The sequence below is a fragment of the Peromyscus maniculatus genome, chromosome 22 (assembly GCF_049852395.1).
Source record: "Peromyscus maniculatus bairdii isolate BWxNUB_F1_BW_parent chromosome 22, HU_Pman_BW_mat_3.1, whole genome shotgun sequence".
NCBI classification, from domain to species: domain Eukaryota; kingdom Metazoa; phylum Chordata; class Mammalia; order Rodentia; family Cricetidae; genus Peromyscus; species Peromyscus maniculatus.
The window spans coordinates 16,270,636-16,290,958 of NC_134873.1; the positions used below are offsets into that span (position 1 = coordinate 16,270,636).

At 47.3% G+C, this 20,323-nt stretch overlaps 2 protein-coding genes across 5 annotated transcripts in view; one reads left to right on the forward strand and one right to left on the reverse strand.

Moving 5' to 3' along the window:
* LOC143270080 (uncharacterized) overlaps window positions 1-11,788 on the forward strand; it is a 29,537-nt gene extending 17,749 nt beyond the window's left edge. Inside the window, exons 2-8 of one of the 3 annotated variants that reach the window (XR_013047001.1) lie at window positions 5,274-5,505; window positions 5,604-5,648; window positions 6,565-6,623; window positions 7,564-7,713; window positions 7,821-7,946; window positions 9,461-11,295; window positions 11,451-11,788. Coding sequence is in view for 1 of the 3 variants with exons in the window: in XM_076558773.1 (XP_076414888.1) it covers window positions 6,569-6,616; window positions 7,875-7,946; window positions 9,461-9,691 (351 nt within the window). In the remaining 2 variants the exon portion in view is untranslated. Of the gene's footprint in view, window positions 1-5,273; window positions 5,506-5,603; window positions 5,649-6,564; window positions 11,296-11,450 lie in introns of all 3 variants that reach the window. The other 2 variants (XM_076558773.1, XR_013047000.1) reach the window with 2 other exon arrangements.
* Window positions 11,789-12,347: 559 nt separating this feature from the next.
* Kif3c (kinesin family member 3C) overlaps window positions 12,348-20,323 on the reverse strand; it is a 45,714-nt gene continuing 37,738 nt past the window's right edge. Inside the window, exons 6-9 of one of the 2 annotated variants that reach the window (XR_013046977.1) lie at window positions 14,327-14,435; window positions 14,003-14,175; window positions 13,127-13,656; window positions 12,348-12,994 (exon numbers count right to left, since the gene is read on the reverse strand). Coding sequence is in view for 1 of the 2 variants with exons in the window: in XM_076558755.1 (XP_076414870.1) it covers window positions 13,563-13,656; window positions 14,003-14,175; window positions 14,327-14,435 (376 nt within the window). In the remaining variant the exon portion in view is untranslated. Of the gene's footprint in view, window positions 13,657-14,002; window positions 14,176-14,326; window positions 14,436-20,323 lie in introns of both variants that reach the window. The other variant, XM_076558755.1, reaches the window with a different exon arrangement.

The window sequence follows — 20,323 nt, forward strand, 5'->3', positions numbered from 1 at the left end:
GCTAGGCTGGTTGGCCAGCGCCCCAAGGATACACTGTCTCAGCCGCCACAGTCACCTGGCCTGGTTTGTTTATGTGAGTGCTGAGAATTGAGCTCAAGTTTTTATGCTTGTGGCAAACCTTGAGCAACTATGCTATCTACCTAGTCCTCCACGCCGCTAATATTTTTATTAATTAATTATTAATTAATCATTTTTTGAGATAGGGTCTTACTATGTAGTCCTGACTCTGTCCTGGAACTCACTCTGTAGACCAGGCTAGACTCGAACTCACAGAGATCCACCAGCCTCTGCCTCTTGAGTGCTGGGATTAAAGGCGTGTGCTGCTGACAGGCCTGGCCTCTCTTTTTATCTTTTTTTGAGTGCTCAGAAAATGTATTCTGGTAACCTTCCAAGATACTCTGAAATGTCAGTTCACAACATTTGGTACCAGGGAACAAGTCTGGACCCTAGGACAGCACATCTATTGTACTCTCCCTTATAAAGTGGTAATGGAGGAATTCACCCCGAGAGGTCCTGACATTCCATCTCATTGAATGTCTTTAGAAAAATTCTTCTCAGATGGCTTAGAGGTTAAGAGCACTGACTGCTCTTCCAGAGGTCCTGAGTTCAATTCCCAGCAACAACATGGTGGCTCACAACCATCTGTAAAGAGATCTGGTGCCCTCTTCTGGCCTGCAGTCATACATGCAGGCAGAACACTGTATACATAATAAATAAATAAATCTTCTAAAAAGAAAAGAAAAGAAAAATCCTTCTCTAAGCTTTGGAAGTCCTGAGAACAGGAAAGCATTGATTTGGAGCAGAGCGAAGTCGGTGTGAGCAGAACAGGACGAACTTGAACATAAATCATGTCATCACCATCACGAGGTTCCCTCTCAGCTGCCTTCCGCATTTGGGTCTCTAGGCAGACCTGGTCCTGAAACTGTCTAAAACCTTCGGGCCAGCAGACTGTGATCAGTGGCATTGCTGACCCAATTTGTCTGCTTGGAGGTGGGGCCTGCCACTATTTGGTGTCCAGGTTTATACCAAACTCTTCCTCATACACTGTCCCTTTCACTCCCGACAAGAGCTCTCCATCAGGGCTGGAGAGATGGCTCACCGGTTAAGAGCCTTTGTCGTGCTTGAAGAGGCCTCAAATTCGGTTCCCAGCATACTGAGCAGCTCCTGCCTGCCCCTCCAGCTCCAGGGGATCCGACACCTCTGGCCTCCTTGGGCACCTGCACTCAGGTGCACATACCCATATATAATTAAAAATAATAAAATAAAAATCTGTATAAAGCCAGGTACTGTGGTGCTCACCTTTGACCCCAGCACTCAGAAGGCAGGAACAGGCAGATCTCTGAGTTCAAGGCCATCCTGATCCGCATAGCAAGACCCAGACCAGCCAGATAACTCAGAGGTTAAAGTGTGTGATGCTCTTGCAGAGGACCTGGGTTCGATGCCCAGCACCCACACCAGTTAACTCACAACTGTCTGTCCCTCCAGTTCCAGGGGATCCGACACCTCTGGCCTCCTGGGACACCTGCACATACATGAACACAGGCACACACACATACATACCCAGAATTAGAACTACAACAAATCCTCAGAGAGAGGGAGAGAGACTAGTGAGGAGTCTGGGAAGGGATGAGAGGGGCCACAGCAGCCAGGGAACAGAGAGCAACAACAAGCTCAAGCAATATGGGGAGATGGGGAGAGCTAGACTTGGATCTAACCACAGGCCATCAGCTGTGAGCACTTGCTCTCACACAGGTAGCGAGGTGGGAAAGAACAAGATCAGACCCAAAGTCAGAGGTTCTGATAGACCCACCCTGGCGCTCTACATTGTCGCGTCTGTCCTATCCCCTCTCCCCGCCCCCAGGGGTGGCATGGCTCCTGGAGCTATATCCGTCCAGAGTTCTTGGCTCCTCACAGGGGTCTCTTTCTCTCCAGTCTTCACTCCACACAGTGGTTTTTGGTTTTGTTTGTTTGTTTGTTTTGTTTCAAGACAAAGTCTTAGTAGGTAGTCCAGGTTCACCTCAAACTCACAGCAGTCCTCCTGTCTCAGACTTCTGAGTCCACATGTTTCTAAGCTGCAGAAAAAGAGGTTCTGAGGTTGTAGCAAATGTGTCAGGTCCCAGTCATATCTGCCCAGCACCCAAGTTCCTGTATTTGCTGACAACCCCTTCCCGAAAGCATGAATGCTCTGTCTGAAAGGGTTCCCTGTTGACCAGAGAATGTTGGACTCATTCACAGGGCAGACCAGAAGAGCCAAGGTGTTAATGTCCTCAACAGCAATCACCAAGCAATAAACAATGCCCAGAGCTTCTGTGGACATACATATTTCAGTTGCTTATCACTGGCAACAAACCTAACCCGAATCAAGTGTCTTTTGACAACCATTGTTGTTTCTTTGTTGGGCAAAGTATTGCTCACCTGTGACCCCGGCACAAAATCAAATACAGTGAGGTCTTGGGGAACGTTAAGCAAGGTAATCATAAGACCTTCTTTTACTCTCTTTCCCCCAGAGAAGATCAAGCTTGCTTCAAATGCACTGTGGAGACCAGGTTGGCATCCAACTTTTCCAATCCTTCTGCCTCTATCTCATGAATGCTGGGATTACAGGTATATACCATGATGCCCAGACTTTTTTTTTTCCCTCCCCCCTTCAGGATTTGATAGCCCAAGCTAAACTGAAATTCACTGTGTAGCCCAGGCTGGCCTCAAACTTACTGTGATCCTCTACCCTCAGCCTCCCATTTGTACCATCATTATAAATGGCTTGTGTTTCATTTTATTTATTTTATACAGGATCTCATGTAGCTCAAGCTAGCCCCAAACTTGATATGTTAGCCAAGCATGACCTTGGATTTCTGATCCTCCTGCCTCTGCTTCCTCAGTACTGGGGATGGAAACCAGGGCTTCATGCAAACTAGGCAAGTACTCTACCAATTGAACGACATTCTCAGCCCATAGTCCACAATTTAAATATATTTTGCTATAACATCTCCTTTTTTTTTTCCTTTTTGAAATTGGTTCTCAAAAGAAAAGAGGAAGAAGAAAAGAAGAAGAAGAAGAAGAAGAAGAAGAAGAAGAAGAAGAAGAAGAAGAAGAAGAAGAAGAAGAAGAAGAAGAAGGAAAACAGGATCTTACTATGTAGCTTTAGCTGGCCTGGAACTCATAGACCAGGCTAGCCTCAAACTCTTAGAGATCTACCTGCATCTGCCTCCCAAGTGCCTAGCTATAGTGTGTTATTCTATGGAGGACAGCATTGATGGGCTGAATGAGAGGGACAGACCAGGGAGTAAAAGCAACAGTAGACGCTAAGAGACCATTTAGGAGGTTCTTGCAGTATTCTGCTCAAGATTTAACGGGGAAGTCAACTGTATCGGTGCACACTAATCCCAGCACCTGGGAAGCAGAGGCAAGTGTATTATCACAAGTTCAAGGCCAGCCTGTCTACATAGGAAAAAATGCCATACCAACCAAGGCTGTAAATGGAGGACTCATTATTATTATTGTTGTTGTTGTTATTATTATTATTATTATTTTGGTTTTTTGAGATATTATTTTTTTTTAAAAAAAAAATACTATTTTGGGGGCACTGGGGAGATGGCTCAGCAGTTAAGACCTCTTGAAGAGGACTCAGGTTTGATTTCTAGCATCTACATGGTAGCTAACAGCTGTCCTTAATCCCAGTTTCAGAGGATTCAACAGGTTCATACACATACATGCATGCAGGCAAAACATTCATACACATAACGTAAAATAAATATATCTAAAAAGTTTTAAAGGAAAAGGGGCTAGAGAGATGGCTCAGTGGTTAAGAGCACTGACTGTTCTTCCAGAAGACCTGGGTTCAATTCCCAGCACCCACATGGCAGCTCACAACTATCTCTGACTCCAGTTTCAGGGGATCTGACACCTTCGTACCAACACACATAAAATAAAGTTAAATAAATTATTTTTTAAAAATTTTTTAAGAAAAAAGAAAAAAAAATTAATGGAAAAAAAGGTAGTTGGCTGTGAACCTGGTGAAAAATAGCCATGCTGAGTGAGTATAACTGAGACATGGAGACTATTTTTGCTAAAAGCAGGCTGCTCATTGGGCCCTGTAAATATCTGAGTAGCTAAAAAAAAAAAAAAAAAAAAAAAAAAGATTAAAAACATGAGTACATATACCTTTATTTTGTATGTCTCCCTTGCTCTGAGTCATTCACTCACTCCAGCAATCACCTTGGATCCCAGGAACAGGTCTGATGGCCAAGTGTCTTGTGACAAGACAAATCTATTCCCCACACAGTGATGTCTCCTCTCTCTTCGTTTATTGTCAAGCCAGGATCTCAGGTATCCCAAGCTGGCCTTGAGTTCACTATGTAGCCAAGGATGGTCTTGAACTCCTGATCCTCTGCCTGTGTTGTCTAAGTGTTCCATCCCTCCCAGTTTTATGTGCCGCTGAAGATCAAACCCAGGGCCTTGCGAATGCCAGGCAACTCAACATACTAAGTTACCTCTCAGCTTTTTCCCCCCTAATTTTCACCATTATTCTTTTTGTTTTGTTTTGGGTCTGGACCCGATTTGTTGGGACCCCCAGAGTGGAATCTGCCTTAGGACTCGAGTTACTCCAGGACTTGCTGCCTAAAGCATTGTTAACAAATACAAGGCCTTTCACATTGTGGTCATTTAATAATCAGTGAATGAATGCTGCTCCCTTCCTTGCTGAAATGCCATGATCATATCTTTCACTCTACTGATGAAATGAGGAATATTGTAAATCATTCTCTGCAACTGGATTCCATTTTCTAGTTGATAACAAGTCTTTTGTATAGGTGCTTCTGGGTGTGGGTGGATATGTTCATTGGGGGTTTTTGCTTGTGTGTGTGTGTGTGTGTGTGTGTGCGTGTGCGTGTGCGTGTGCGTGTGCGCGTGCGCGTGCGTGTACGCATGTGTGTTTAATATTATATCCCACCCTTATTCTCTAGTTCACTTTTTAAACATCTTACTCCCTCTCCCTCTTCACCCTCTTTCATCCCCACCCAGAGTAATGGAAGAGTTTTCCAGAAGCTCCTCTGAATAATTTTCCTTTGTAAAGCAAATTGAGTGGTGGTGGACTCAAGCTCCTCGCTCTGGAGACTGGAGGTGTAGGGTTGGTTGATATCCAGGGCCTCCAGTTGGTGGGAGAGGTGAACCGTGCGTGCTTTGAGTGATGAGGGCACCAGACACGGAGAGCCATAATCACTTTATCCCATCCAGGCTCTGCCCCGACTCCTTTTTCATTTTTTTTTTTTTTTCAGCCCTAACTGGAACAAAACGCAATCAACATATGTACTTAATTTGACAAGGAGAAAGGGCCACGAACAACTGTAAATTGTCACAACAGCGGCAGCTAGCAGCCTTGATGTCTGCGGTAACAAAGAAGAGAGAGCAGTCTGCTTTGCACATCAAAGGGGACCGTCACATCCCTCAACTGAGGATGCGCATGAGGTGTGGAAGAGGGTATCTGAAGCAGGAATCATTGCTTCCAGGGTGAGCAAAACATCCAGAATCCCCGTGGAGAGAGGGAGTTTGCCACTGAGTAGCAAGATAAATAATAAGAGCAGATCACGTTTTTTCTTTCTTTCTAGAGATGACATTCATGAAATTCCTGCATCAGCCAAGAGAGTTTGGAGGTCAGTTTTAACTAGCTTTGCTGCCAGGTCTTGGAGGCCTGGAGTGGGGGCCCCTGAACCCTGACTTCCTCCTGCTGAGCGTTTTCTCAATCCAAGGCCACTCCACTTTCCTCTGTGCAACGTCCTTTCTCGGAGATGCAGTTTGTGTGTGACTCTCTAGATAGCCTTCGTGTGCGTGTGCATGTGCGTGTGTCTCCTTTGTGTGTATGCAGGAGGCATGGGTGTGCACCCATGGAGGCTAGAGGTCATTGGAGGGTACCTCCTTCTTTGACTCGCCACCCTTAGTGGTTGAGATGCGATCTCGCTGAACCTGGAGCTGACTGATGGGCTGGCCTGGCTGGCCAGGAAGTCCCCTGGGATCCTCCTTTCTCCAATCCCAACTCTAGGATTACAGGTACATGTAGCCATGCCTGCTTTTTTTATGCGGGCACTGAGACTCAAACTCAGGTCCTCATGCTTGCCCGAGCAGTTTACCTACTGAACCACCTCCCAGCCCTAGATAGCTTTCTGACATCTTTCTTTCTTTCCTTGGGGGATGTTCTGTAAGGCAAATGTGTTAATAAATAAAACACTGATTGGCCAGTAGCCAGACAGGAAGTATAGGCGGGACTAACAGAGAAGAGAATTGAGGGTACAGGAAGGGAAGAGACTGTCTGGAGCCGCCACCAGGACAAGGAAGATGTAAGGTACCAGTAAGCCACGAGCCTCGTGGCAAAGTATAGATTAATAGAAATGGGCTAAATATGAGTAAGAGCTAGACAATGATAGGCCTGAGCTAATGGCCAAGCAGTTTAAATAATATAAGCGTCTGTATGTTTATTTTATAAGTGGGTTAAGGGACTGCCGGGGCTTGGCGGGACCCGGAGAGAAAACTCCAGCTACACGTGTTTATGGGTGTGTATCTCTCTGTGTGTAGGTGAATGCAAGTGCCCTGGGAAGAAAATATCAAAATCCCTGGAGCTGGAATCGTAAGTTGTAAGTTGTAAGTTGTAAGGCACTTGATGTGGGTGCTGGGAACCAAACTTGGCTCCTCCACAAAAACAGTCTCTCCAGCCCCACACTGATTGGTTTTCTTGAAACAGGGTCTCACTGTATAGCTCCAGTTCACCTGCAACTCGCTATGTAGATCAGTTTTACCCTCAACTGGCAATGATCCTGCTTCTGCCTTCCTAATGCTGGGATTCCAGGTGTGGGCCACTGTGCCCTACTGAAGTTAATCATTTCACTGCAGGTAGCCCTTGAACCACACTGTAAGAAAAACAGCCATGGGACTAAAATAAGCACACATTAGACTTTTCTTAAGCTAGACTGCATCGTGGACTCAGTGGTCAAGAGCACCAGCTGTGGGGCAAGAGCGATGTCTCAGTGGATAAAAACACTTGTTCTTGCAGAGGTCCAGGAGGCAAGTACCCCCATTAGATAGCTCACAATCTCCCGTCACTCCAGTGCTGGGAAATCTGATGCCCTCTGGCCTCCTGGGTATCTGCATGGACATGGTACATATAGATGTGTGCCAACACACATATACATGGATAAAAATAACAACTCTTTAAAATATAATAATGATAATGATAATAATAATAATAATAATAATAATAATAAACATCAGTTGTAGACTAGTATGATGGCTCAGCAGGTAAAGGTGCTTTGCTGCCCAACCTGCTGTCCTGGGTTCCATCCCCAGGACCCACATGTTGGGAGAGAAACAATTTCCTCATATTGTCTTCTGAACTCCATGCGCGCATGCGCGCACGCGCGCGCATACACACACACACACACACACACACACACACACACACACACACACACACACACACACACAAACACACACACCAAACTGGCTGTCCAGAGCCTTATTCACCCCCTCCACTACATCCATCATCTTCTTCACTTGTTTATGTGTTTGTTTCCAAAGCTGAGCATCAAACCTCAGCTAAGCGCCCGCCAGCACGGAGCCCCACTCAGGGGCAGCTAGCCTCAGCCACCATGTACTTCTGAGGATGCCTTGATCCCTCCTACTTCACAACCACCCGTTCACACGGAGGCAGCGCTGTGACTCTTGGGGGTAGGTCTTGTCCACACATCGTCGCGTCCCCCACCTCTGACCCAAACCTCTCAGCTAGTCCTATTCCCGCCAAGACCGAGATTCTGTCTCTCTGGCACCCGTGGCAGGACCACACCAGACGGAAGCTACCGGCGGATTCATTTTCTCCTATACTCATGTAGGGAGCCATCGTGGTCCTCGGTACCCGTGGGCTGGAGAGGCGGCATGCCAAGGAGGAAAAATGCGGGTTTGAGGTGAGGAAGATGAGCTCCATCACTAGGTGGACAGGTACCCATTTCCCCAACTTGCTTCGGAAGGAAGGAGTACTCAGACTTTTGTGTGTTAAGTGGTATGGTCTCAAACCCAGGACAAATGGTTGAGGTGCCCATTAACATATCAAAGTGGACTCTGGATGCCAAGTTCTCCCAGCATCCCTCAGTCTTTACCCATTACAGGGCCCTCCTGACTGGCATGCCCCCGCCCCCCAACTCTCCAGTTACCTCCCCACACTCCTCTGGCTCCTATATAACTCAGCCAATTCCGCTATCCCACTATCCCTGCCAGCCTCCTGGCCCAGGCGGCTCCTCTCCCCTCCCCTCTCCTCCCATGTCCTGGCTCAGGCTTGTGTTTACTCTGGATTCTCCCAGATGTCTCCATAACTGCCTATGTTTTCCCTCATATCTAGAATAAACCCCCTCCACTGGACCTAGGAGCAATCATGTCCTTCCTTTTTCATTTCTTTTTCTTTTTCTTTTGGTTTTTCAAGACAGGGTTTCTCTGTGTAGCTTTGGAGCCTGTCCTGGAACTCGCTCTGTAGCCCAGCCTGGCCTCGAACGCACAGAGATCCGCCTGCCTCTGCCTCCCGAGTGCTGGGATTAAAGGCGTGCGCCACCACCGCCCGGCCTTGGACCTTATTTTAGAGTGCGCATGTGTGGATTCCTTGCCATCGACGTGGAGGTCAGAGGGTAGCTTGCAGGCATCGATTCTCTCTCCACACTACGTGTGGATCCCTGGGGATACAATCAGGCTGTCAGCTCTGGCAGCAGGCACTTTTACTCACTGAGCAATCCTACCAGCCCTGGCCTAGTAATTATCTTTTTCTTTCCTTCCATGCCAGGGATGGAACTGAGTGTGGTGATTGATATGTTGTGGACCCTAATAAACTTGCCCGAGGATCAGAGGACAGAGCCAGCCCCTAGATTAGACACAGAGGTCAGACACTGGTGGCACACACCTTTTTTTTGTTTTGTTTTGTTTTCCAAGACAGGGTTTCTCTGTGTAGCTTTGCGCCTTTCCTGGAACTCGCTTTGTAGACCAGGCTGGCCTCGAACTCACAGAGATCCACCTGGCTCTGCCTCCCGAGTGCTGGGATTAAAGGCGTGGGCCACCACCACCGCCCGACGGTGGCACACACCTTTAATCCCAGTACTGGGAAGCACACACGCCTTTAATCCCAAGAAGTGACGGCAGGGCAGAGGAAGGTGTATAAGGCGTGAGGAAACAGGAACTAAAGTAGTTCAGCTGAGACCCCTTCCGGTGAAGACTCAGAGGATTTCAGTCAGAGGATGCGTGGAGTTGGTGAGGTAACAGGGGGTGGCTGTGGCTGGCTGGCTCTGTTTCTCTGCTCCTCAAGGCAAGCTTTATTAGGGTGCACAGTGTATCACCACAACCGAAAGCCTTGAACACGCTACACAAGCACCCTGTACAGCCAACCTCATCCCCCAGCTGCAACAGGTAACTTTTCATCGAGCAATCGTTTCTTCTCCAGTGGGCCGATCGATGCACGGGATCTCCAAATACTTTTAAGCCCTTGCTGAAGAAGCGAGAGAGAAAGGCAAAAATGAAAAGCGAACACGAGACAGAGAGGCCAAAGGAAGAGAAGCAGGCAGTCGACGACTCCGCAGTGACACTCATTCCTTTATTGTCAACTGTGTTCATCTCGACAGGGCTGAGGCCTGCAGGCTGCCGGCAGCACCTCGCCGGGGTGCATTTCAACTGAACAGAAAGGCTCCGTCCTAATCCAAGGGGACAGAGGCTCGGGTTTTATATATATATTTGTATTTATATATTTATATAGTACATATGTCCCAGACAGTCGTATGTATAGAGTGACAAGAACGGGCCACTTTGTACCTTTAAAGACCATAGCAACAGACATGGAAATTTGGTCCTTATTAAGGCCCTTACTTTATCAATCAAATGTCTGATACATTAAAAAAAAGTGGGGGGGACAGACTGAGACCCAGGACCTCTGGTGGCTCTGTCCCTAGGGTATCTTACATTGCATGTAGCGCCCCCTGCACAGGTAAACACGCACAAACACACACGCACACAAACACACATATACAATACCACAGGCGGGGGCTCCTCCTCTGACCACACCTTGGGCCTAGCCCTCAGGCTGGGGTGCTGAAGTGGGGTCTATTGTGCTATAAGACTGTGAGGGACAAGGGACTCAGACAATGTGGAGTCAGTGTGTCCAGGTGATGAGTGGGGTGGTACATGCAGCTTCATCTACAAATGGCAACGCGGTTAGGGGGAGGTCCCGCGCTGCCCAGGTCACATGGGGAGATTCCTACACACAACTCCTGCCCCAGATACAGCTAAGCCTCTGATCCGAATCCTGAGTGTCAAATAATCACAGGGCTCTGCTGGAAAGCTAAGATTGCCTTGAAGGTCAGACAGCCAAGAGGCCCAAGGGTCTAGTCCAGCAGAACAATAGAAAAAACACAACAGTGGAATTAAAGCAAGTGATCCTCAGCCGGGCGGTGGTGACTCTCGCCTTTAATCCCAGCACCCGGGAGACAGAGCCAGGCGGATCTCTGTGAGTTCGAGGCCAGCCTGGTCTACAGAATGAGAACCAGGACAGGCACCAAAAAACTACACGGAGAAACCCTGTCTCAAAAAAACAAAAAACAAAAAAAAAAAAAAAAATGCAAGTGATCCTCGGAGGAGAACGTGATCGGTGTCAGAAGAGCTTAATTCCCAGAGAAGAGAATGGTCCACTGCCCTTTGCCACACACAAAACTTGCAGCAGATCTATCAGCTTCATGCATTACATAAATCACAGACCCGCGCATAAGCCAGGGAAAGGGACTCCCAACATTAGGGCACCTGAAATCCTAACTTCCTGTTCGCTCGCACCACTGAAATGACCCCTTACCACCCACCAAAATATACATCTTGAAAATAAATCAACATATTTGGCAGTATGATCCTTACTAGTAAGAGAATTTAGTTAATTTTTCAACCAATAGATAATAAAGTAGTAAACTGTTCAATGCTGACGGCAGAAATGACAATTCCTAATCCAAGAAATGGTGTGCTCATCAACATCTTTTGAGTAGCTCCAAGGCTTGAAAAAGATTAGATATAGGGCTAGGCATAGTGGTACACGCCTGTAATCCCAGCACTCTGGAGGCACAGGCAGGAAAATGGCTGCAAGTTTCAGACCAGCCTGGTCTACACAGTGAGTTCCAAGCCAGCCAGGGCTACACAGGGAGACCCTGTCTCAACATGAAACAAAGCAAACCAAAACAACAGAAACAGAGGATCATGGACGTTCCCTAGAGACACATCCAAGAAAGCAATTAGGGAAGGAATGTAAGTTTGTTGTAGGATAAATAGAACTGGATAAATTTAACTTAAATTTAAATATTTAAATTATTATTTATTTTCTCTCTCTCTCTCTCTCTCTCTCTCTTTTTTTTTTTTTTTTTTTTTTTTTTTTTTTTTTTTTTTTTTGCTATGGCGCCAAGGAAGATCTTAAACTTCTGATCTGCCTACCTCCATCTCCCAGGTGCTGGGATTAAAGGTATGCATGCACCACCATACTCAGTTTAAACCTGAATGTAAGAAATGTATTTAATCTTTAGTTATTTGTAGGTCTGTGTCTGTAGGTGGGTATGTGCATGTGTGTGCAGGTCACTGCAGAGGCCAGAAGAGGGCGCCAGATCCCCTGGAGCTGCCTAATGCAGATGTTGGGAACTCAACTTGGGTCCCTCTGGAAGAGCAGCAAGTGCTGTCAATCATGGAACCATCTCTCCAGCTTTGATTTATTTATTTATTTTTTGAAATAAAGTTTCCTTATATAGAATGGGCTATCCTCATTGGCAATTTTCCTGCCTCAACCTGAGTGACTATAAGCAACTTTGTGGGACTGCATATATATAAAAGCATTTTAAAAATAAAAACTTGGTATCACAGCTCACATCTATAATCCCAGCACCTGGGAAGCCATAGCAGGAGTGCCTGAAATTTGAGGCAAGGGCGGGCCACATAGCAAGCGGATACTAGTAGCAGGCGAGGGCTACACAGAAAGGCCCTACCGAGAGAGAGAGAGAGAGAGAGAGAGAGAGAGAGAGAGAGAGAGACAGAGACAGAGACAGAGACAGACAGAGAGAGACAGAGAGAGAGAAAGAGAGAGAAAGAGGAGAGTTAGAGATAGCTCAGCAATTAAGAGCACATATTGCTCTTCCTGAAGACCTGAGTTCAATTCCCAGCACTCACAACCACCTGTAACTCCAGCTCCAAGGGGGTCCATGCCTCTGGCCTCTGCATCCATGTATACAGACACACATCATTTCAAAATAATAAAAATCAATCTTAAAAAAATACGTTTTATCTTGCATGTAAAAAATAAAGGTCAATGAAAATTAACTTTTTAAAATAGAAATTTACTTATCACTTGCAATACCTGGAGACATTTTGGGCTGTCACAGAGGAAGGTGAGGAAGAGCCGGTCCACACAAGTAGTCAAGAATGGATCAAGTTTCAACAAAACAGTGTCCCTCCCCAAGATGTGACTAAGAAATAGGGGTAATAGGTAAATCTGGCAAAGATTGTGCCTGGGTGTGTTTCTTGTACTAGCCGGAGGGAAAAGCGAAGGATTTTGCTATCTGTATTTAGTAAGGGACAGAATGACACTGATTCTTTCCACTGTGGACTGAGATCGGACAGCTTCAGGGAACAGTGACCAAGGCCACTGTGAGGAAGCCACACCTCCCATGAGGACAGGCAGTTTGTTCACCAAAGGAACTTCTTGGAGGAGACGGAAACAAAGGGACCCGAGGGGGACTTCCCTTGTTGACAGTCCACGCTGTTCCACACCGCTCTGTTTCCTGCAGGTCTCATGGTGGCCACAACTGTTTGGTTCACAATTCCCAGTACAAGGGTGGAGAGGGCTGGTAATGAAGTGGAGTTGGGGAAGCCATGAGTTCTTGCCAAGGCTGGAGAGCCCGGGGATGAGTCTCGGTGAGGCTACTGAAAGTCCTTGGGGAAGAACCCTGGAGGCTGGAAGAGTCTGGGACCCAGAAAGAGGCGAGCGAGGCTCAGTCCACCAGGAGTGCCGGCCCAATGCCATTAGGCTATCGCTTGCCCTCCACGGACACCAGCAGTTTCCCAGCCCCAGAAAGTGGTGTCACGGGCTGCTCACCGTCAGACCAGAAGATGGAGACTATGGAATGGACGGGTAAAGGAAGTACTGTCTTCTCAGGCACTAGGCATCTTCCCTTCTGGAGGCAGCTGACATGAGGAGGAGCTTTGGGGCCTGACTGAGGTGTCTACCCAGTCAGAAGAAGGAGGCAGGCCCAGGCAGCTCAGGCGAGGGGATCTCTCCTCACTAACCAAGCTCCATGAATAAATAACATGAATTAAATAAAGGAGACACGGAAAACCAGCAGAGGCACCATCTGCCAGTTTCTCACCCCTTCACACACACTGGTATACACACATACACACACGCGCGCGCACACACACACACACACACATGCATACATACCACGCACACGCACCAAGCATCAGATGCGATGAGTCAGGGTTGGCGGCCCTGTCCTAGGAGTCTGTATGATGGGCAGCCTGACTGAAGGCTGTCAGTCATGGTCTACCACTGCTGCGGGGTGCAGAGGAGCGGAGGCCGTGGAGGCATGAGCGGTGGCAGGTGGGGTCCGCTGAGGACTCTGGCACCTGGAGACAAATCAAAGGAGAGATCAGAAAACAGAGGACAGAAATTCAAGGTTTTTCCTCTCTCTCTCCCTCCCTCCCCCTCTTCCTCTCTTTCTTTTGGTTTTTTGAGACAGGGTTAGCTTTGCACCTTTCCTGGAACTCACTCTATAGCCCAGGCTGGCCTCGAACTCACAGAGATCCGCCTGCCTCTGCCTCCCGAGTGCTGGGATTAAAGGCGTGCGCCACCACCGCCCCAGCCCCACGCCCTCTTTTAGTTGCCACTCAAACCCTCTCCAGCCTTGACCAACCCAGGCACTCCCCCTGCATCCTAAAGTCCAGGGCTCACTTTCACCACGGTGGCACTAACCAAGATCTTGACTTTCGCACTTTCGACGTGGAAGGTCTTTCCAGAAAGCTGTCCAACCTCATGAGCCTCTCCATGTGTAGAACCCGTGGATCTTGTTCTTGGTCGTGAGAAAATTCCATCTCAAAGATAGCCGGTGGAGAAACATCCAACTCCAAAAACATTATATTTTCAGCCTGCGGTAAAATGATCAACAGACGTCAGCAGTAGCCTGTCTTCCGGGCACACTGGATCTTGGGTATCACGAGGATGATGGGATACTTAGAGGAAGCACCTGCTGTAAGCATCCCTTCCCCTTGGGTTTCTCTCCCTTCCCTGGCGTCTTACCCTGTATCTGGGATGGGACCCCATTGCCATGGCAACCCGAGCATACTGGCTGATAGGTCTCTTGTAGCCCACGGCCGAAGTTGGCCGCTTCTTCATTTGACTGTTATTCCTAGAGGGAAAAATGGAATACTAGAATGTATTTACTGTTGGTTTTAGTGGGCTTTCAGATCTTCCCGGACAGGGTCTCATGCAACCCAGGGTGGCCTTGAACTCGTAGCTGAGGGTGACCTTGAGCTACTGATCCTCCTGCCTCAACTACCAAGTGCTAGGATTATAGTCATGCACCACCATGCTGGATTAGAAGTGATTTCTTCAAACACAAAGAGCAAATGGCATCGTGAGGAATGCTAACCAGGTAGCTGGGGGGGCTCTGTGGACTTCGGGCGCTAAAATTTCCTTGTTCCAGTACAACCTGACAGCTTAAAGTGGAGAAAACACACACCTTATCTGTCTTACGCCTCTCATTTTTTTTTCTCTCACAGTAAAAAGGGGCTGATCACGTGCTAGAATGAGGATCCAAGTTCAACCCCCAGAGCCTATATGCAGTGGATTGCATGAGAACAGTTCATGGAGTTGAACACCAGGGAGTGGCACTATTTGAAAAGACTCGGAGGTGTGGCCTTGGAGGAAGTGCGTCACTAGGGCCGGGCTTTGAGGTTCACAAAAGCCCAAGCCAGGCCCAATGGCGCTCTCTTCCTGCTGCATGCAAATCCAGATGTAGACCTCTCAGCTACTTCTCCACACCATGGCTGTCTGCAAGCCGCCATGCTTCCTGCCATGATGATAATGGACTAAACCTCTGAACTGTAAGCCAGTCCAATTAAGTGCTTTCTTCTACAAGAGTCGCCATGGTCCTGGTGTCTCTTCACAGCAACAGGACACTAAGTGTTGTGTGATATTTTGATGGCATTCTGATCCTCCCGAGACTGTCAATAAAGTTTGTTTTGAATCAGAGGGTGGAGCTAGCTACCAGCTGACCAACATTAACCAAAGAGGTTTTGGAAGAGTAAGGACAGAGAGTCATAGGAAGTAGTCTGGTGGGGGGGCTTAGAGAGGGTCTGGGCCTTTTTGGACCGAGGAACCAGAGAGAGACAGAGACAGAGACAGAGACACAGAGAGAAGGGGGTCACTGGTCACTTCTCCACTAGTTCTTTGATCATTCAGGTTCTTACCCCAATATCTGACTCCTGAGTTTTTATTGATAAAGAATAATTAGGTAAACACTTCAACTAAGACACCATGTAAAAACAAAAATGCTAAGCATGGTCACATACATTTATAATCTCAGTTCTAGGGACTCAGAAACCGGAAGAGCCTGTCCAGTTAGTCCAGCCTAATCGGTGAGCTCTAGGCCAGTGAGGGACTCTGTCTCAAGCAAAAGGCGGATGGTGCTTAATAATGACACCTGAGGTTGTCCTCTTATCTTCGAAGGCGTGTGCACACATGTGCGGTGTTCCTCGGCACACGAAACACATCCATAAAACGGTTAAACTAGGCCAGATGTGGTGGTGCATGCTTGTGGTCCCAGCAGGGAAATCAAGAGTTCAAGATCAGCCTGGGCTACATGAGATCTTGTCTAAAACAACCAAAAAGAAAGTGAGACCAGAGCTGTGGAAGTAGCCCAGTGGGAGAATACTTGCCTGCCACTTTCAAGGCCTTAGGTTCAATACCTAGTACAGCAAACGCACAGAAATGGAGGAATGGAGACCGGCAGCATTTGTCCTTTGCTTTGAGACAGTACCTGCGTCAAAAGCTGCACGGGGTGATAAAAGCCCGTGGTTCCAGATTTGGAGTGGCCGAGATGGAAAGATCTCTGCAGACTGCTCACCAGTCAGTCTGGTTTAATTGGTGAACTCCAGGTTTGGAAATAGACCCTGTCTCAAAAAATAAGGTAAGAGCTGGCTCGGGTTAAGAACGCTGGCTGCTCTATCAGAGGTCTCCAGTTCGGTTCCCAGCACCTACATGGTGGCTCACAGCCATCTGTAACTCCTGTTCCAGGGGACCGGATATTCTCTTCTGGCCATTGCACACATCCGGTACACAGGCGTACATGTAGGCAAAACACGAATATACACATAAAGTAATAGAGATTGAAAAATAAGGTAGCTGGGTGTGATGGTGCACGCTTTTAATCCCGGCACTGGAAGAGGCAGAAGCAGGCAGAGCTCTGTGAGTTCGAAGCCAGCCTGGTCTACATTTCCCAGGCTAGCCAGGGCTACACAGTAAGACTGTTTCAGGAAAAAATAAAACAACAACAATAACAAAAAAGGTAGGGCTAGTGAGATGGCCCCACTGTTCGGGGCACTTACACTCTTCCAGGGGACCCAGATTTGGTTCTTAGCACACCCACATGGCAATTCATAGCTGTCTAATTCCAGTTCCAGAGGATCAGAATACCCTCTTCTGGCCTCTGAGGACACCAAGTATGAACACAGTACACATATATACATGGAAGAAAAACATTCATACATGTTAAACAAACAAACAAATAAATAAATAAACAAACAAACAAATAAATAAACAAACTCAGGCTGGGTGGTGGTGGTGCATGCCTGTAATCCCAGGGCTTCATTCATGATAGGCAGTAGTCTACCTACTGAGCTATATCCTTACCTCCCCCGCTCGGAAACAGTCCTGTGTCACCATGGCTGGCCTTCACAGTTCTTCATCTTCCTGCCTCTACCTCCCAAGTTCTAGGATTACAGGCACGGGCCACCACACTCAGCCTCTTTTGTGTCTGTGATACAGGGTCTTGTTATGTAGCATTCCCTGGTCAGGGGTGGTACTTGGGAGGCAGAAGGATCAAGAATGACCTTGAACTACATGCTGTATTCAGGGCCAGCCAGGGCTATAGAGTGCGAGGCTAACTTAGAAATAAATGAATAAATAAATACACAAATAAATTAAATGACAAAAATGTCTCAAAGTTGAACATGGTAGCATGTGCCTGAAGTACTAGCCACTTGAGGAGCTAAGGGAGGAGAATTCTTTGACAACAGGAGTTTGGGGCCAGCCTGAGAAATACAGAAAGACTGGTCTTTAAAACCAAATCAGGGGCTGGAGAGGTGGCTCAGAGGTTAAGAGCACTGACTGCTCTTCCAGAGGTCCTGAGTTCAATTCCCAGCAACCACATGGTGGCTCACAACCATCTATAATGAGGTCTGGTGCCCTCTTCTGGCCTGCAGGTGTACATGCAGACAGAGCACTGTATGCATAATAAATAAGTAAATCATAAAAAAATATAAACAAGCCGGGTGGTGGTGGCACACGCCTTTAATCCCAGCACTCGAGAGGCAGAGGCAGGCGGATCTCTGTGAGTTTGAGGCTAGCCTGGTCTATAGAGTGAGTTCCAGGACAGGCTCCAAAGCTACACAGAGAAACCCTGTCTCGAAAAACCAATATATATCAAACCAATCTCTCTCTCTCTCTCTCTCTCTCTATATATATATATATATATATATATATTAGATAGATATAGATATAGATATAGATATAGATATAGATATAGATATAGATATAGATATAGATATAGATATATCAAACCAAACCACTTTCTCCTGTGGCAAGGTAGGGACCAAAATTCAGAATTAATTTTTTCGTTTTATTGATGTGAGTGTGCGAGCGTGTGTGTGCACACACAGTGCCCATGAGCCATGGCATTCATGCTGAGGTCAGAGGACAACTTGTGGGAGCTGCTTTGCTTTCTACCGTGTGGGCTCCAGGGACTGAACTCACGTCCGAGGACTTAGCAGCAAGTACCTTCGCCTGCTGAGCCACCTCACCAGACCCCAAATTCAGGATGTTTTCAATCCAAGTCCAGTGTCCTTCAGCCGTATTGTCATGATTTTGCAAAAAAAATCTATCATGCCTGGGATTGCAGAGGCCAAGTCCTTAGGTCACAATATAACTTCGGACAATAAGCTAGGAGCTGTGGGCCATTGCCAAACATATAACCCTTTATAAGTTATATAAACCCTTAATAAATTATATATACTCTGTAAGTATAACGAAAGCTTATGGTTTTTTATTTTTGTAGTAGAATTGAACCCAGGCCCCCAGACATGCTAGGTAAATGCTCTACTGAGTTATACCTCCAGCCCTAAAAAGAAAGCTTATGAGAACTTAAAAATGTGTGCTGATAAGCTGCCATAATATGCAAAATTTTGCTTTCAAGGCAAATTTAACCAAAACTACGGCAGTGAAGGAGACAGAAAAGAGAAAAGGGAGAAGAGGACAGACTTCCCAAATAAGCTGACATGTCTAAATATTGTCCCAAGGTAGCAAAGATTCCTTGCTTTGGAGGGGCTTGGGTGGGGGGTGACTCTCCAGGCCAGCGCCGTCGAAGGAGGGGGGCTGCTTCTAACAAAAGCATCCCGAAGGGACAGCACGACCTTAGGTAATTCCTTTCAAACAATGTCTTTCCACTCCGGGTAGTCATCAGTGTTCTCATCCCAGACACCACAGGCCCCAGCACAGCAAAGCAGTAGAACAATGAATGCCCTGATGTTTTGCATGCACTCCCGGAGAGACGAGGCTTTTGTGTTCTCAGCCCAGCTTGAGTCACGTGTTGTGAGTTTCGGGAGCTGACTGGGAAGGAAAGGGGGGGGGGGGTCCTTCCACAGCCAAGATTCCAGAGCATCCCCGTGTGAGGAACACCTCGTTCAAGGCCTTCCCTGCCCCCAGCCCCACCCCACCCCCATGTGAAAGCAGGGCTCATGGAGCAGATCATAGTCTGGCACATGGGAGGTAGCTCCCCCCCTCACCCTCCAACCCCCCATCCCCCGCCATCAGCCCATCCCTTTGGGGTTCTCTGTGGACTCACAATCACAACTGGGACTTTGATGATGATTTTTTTTTTCTCTATTCTAACCACCAACTGCTTTCAAAATTAAAAAGAAAAAAAAAAGAGAGAGAGAGAACAAGGAAAGGGGTCTGTAAAGACAGCTCAGTGGTTAAGAACCCTGGCTGTGGTTCTCCAGAGGACCCGGCTTTGAGTCCCAGCACCACGGACAGTGGCTCACAGGAGCTCATCTATGCTCTTCTGGCCTTTGTGGGCACCAAGAAAGTACACGACGCACAGACACATACAGGCAGGCGAGACACTCATAAAATACAAAATAAAATAAGGGGAAGAAAGAAAATAAGTTTTAAAAGTTATCTCAATTGGATGTGGTTGCACAAGCCTGCAACCTCAGCACTGGGAAGGCTGAGACAGGAGGATGAAGGCTAGCCTGGGCTACACAGTGAGACCCTGTCTCAAAAACAAAATCATCTGAGTATGGTGGCCCCACGCCTATAATCCCAGAGTTGGGAGATGGATGCAGGACGATCAGGAGTTCAAGGTCAGCCTAAACTACAGAAAAAGGAAAAAGGGGGGGGGGGCTGGAAGTATTGCTTAGGGAGGTACAGCCTGGCTACATAAAATCCAATCTCAAAAAAAGAAAAGAAAAAACAGCCACAAGAAAGAACAGTACATAAAGGCAAACCAAAGAGCCAGGAGTTTTGGAGGAATGATCAGCATTCAGGCTGTCCAATACCAAAGAGAACTCTGTCCTTCTGGGACTTTGCTTAAGAAGGGTAATGGATGTTGGGGATCTCTCCAAACCCCATCCCTGAGAAAGCCCACCACACAGCAGCTCCACCCCCAGAGGGTATTTAAAGTGCCAAGACTTCCCCTCATGGTTCCCCTTCATGGCTTCTCCTCTTCCTCTGGGGCCACCCAGGAATGTTCTGCTCAGATTAAATCTGGATTTACCAATTCGGCCTGATCTGACTTATCACCTCGGTGGCGGTGTTACTACCGGGGGATTTAAACTTTTCAATGGAGTTCTAGGGAAACAGCTCAGTTTCTAAAGAGCTTGCCCAGTAGACAGGACGGCAACTTGTGGGAGTCTGTTCTCACCCACCCTCCACCATCTGGTCCTGGGGATTGAACTCAGGTTGTCAGGCTTAGCTGCAGGTACCCTTATGCCCTGAGCTGTTTTGCTACCCCCTAAA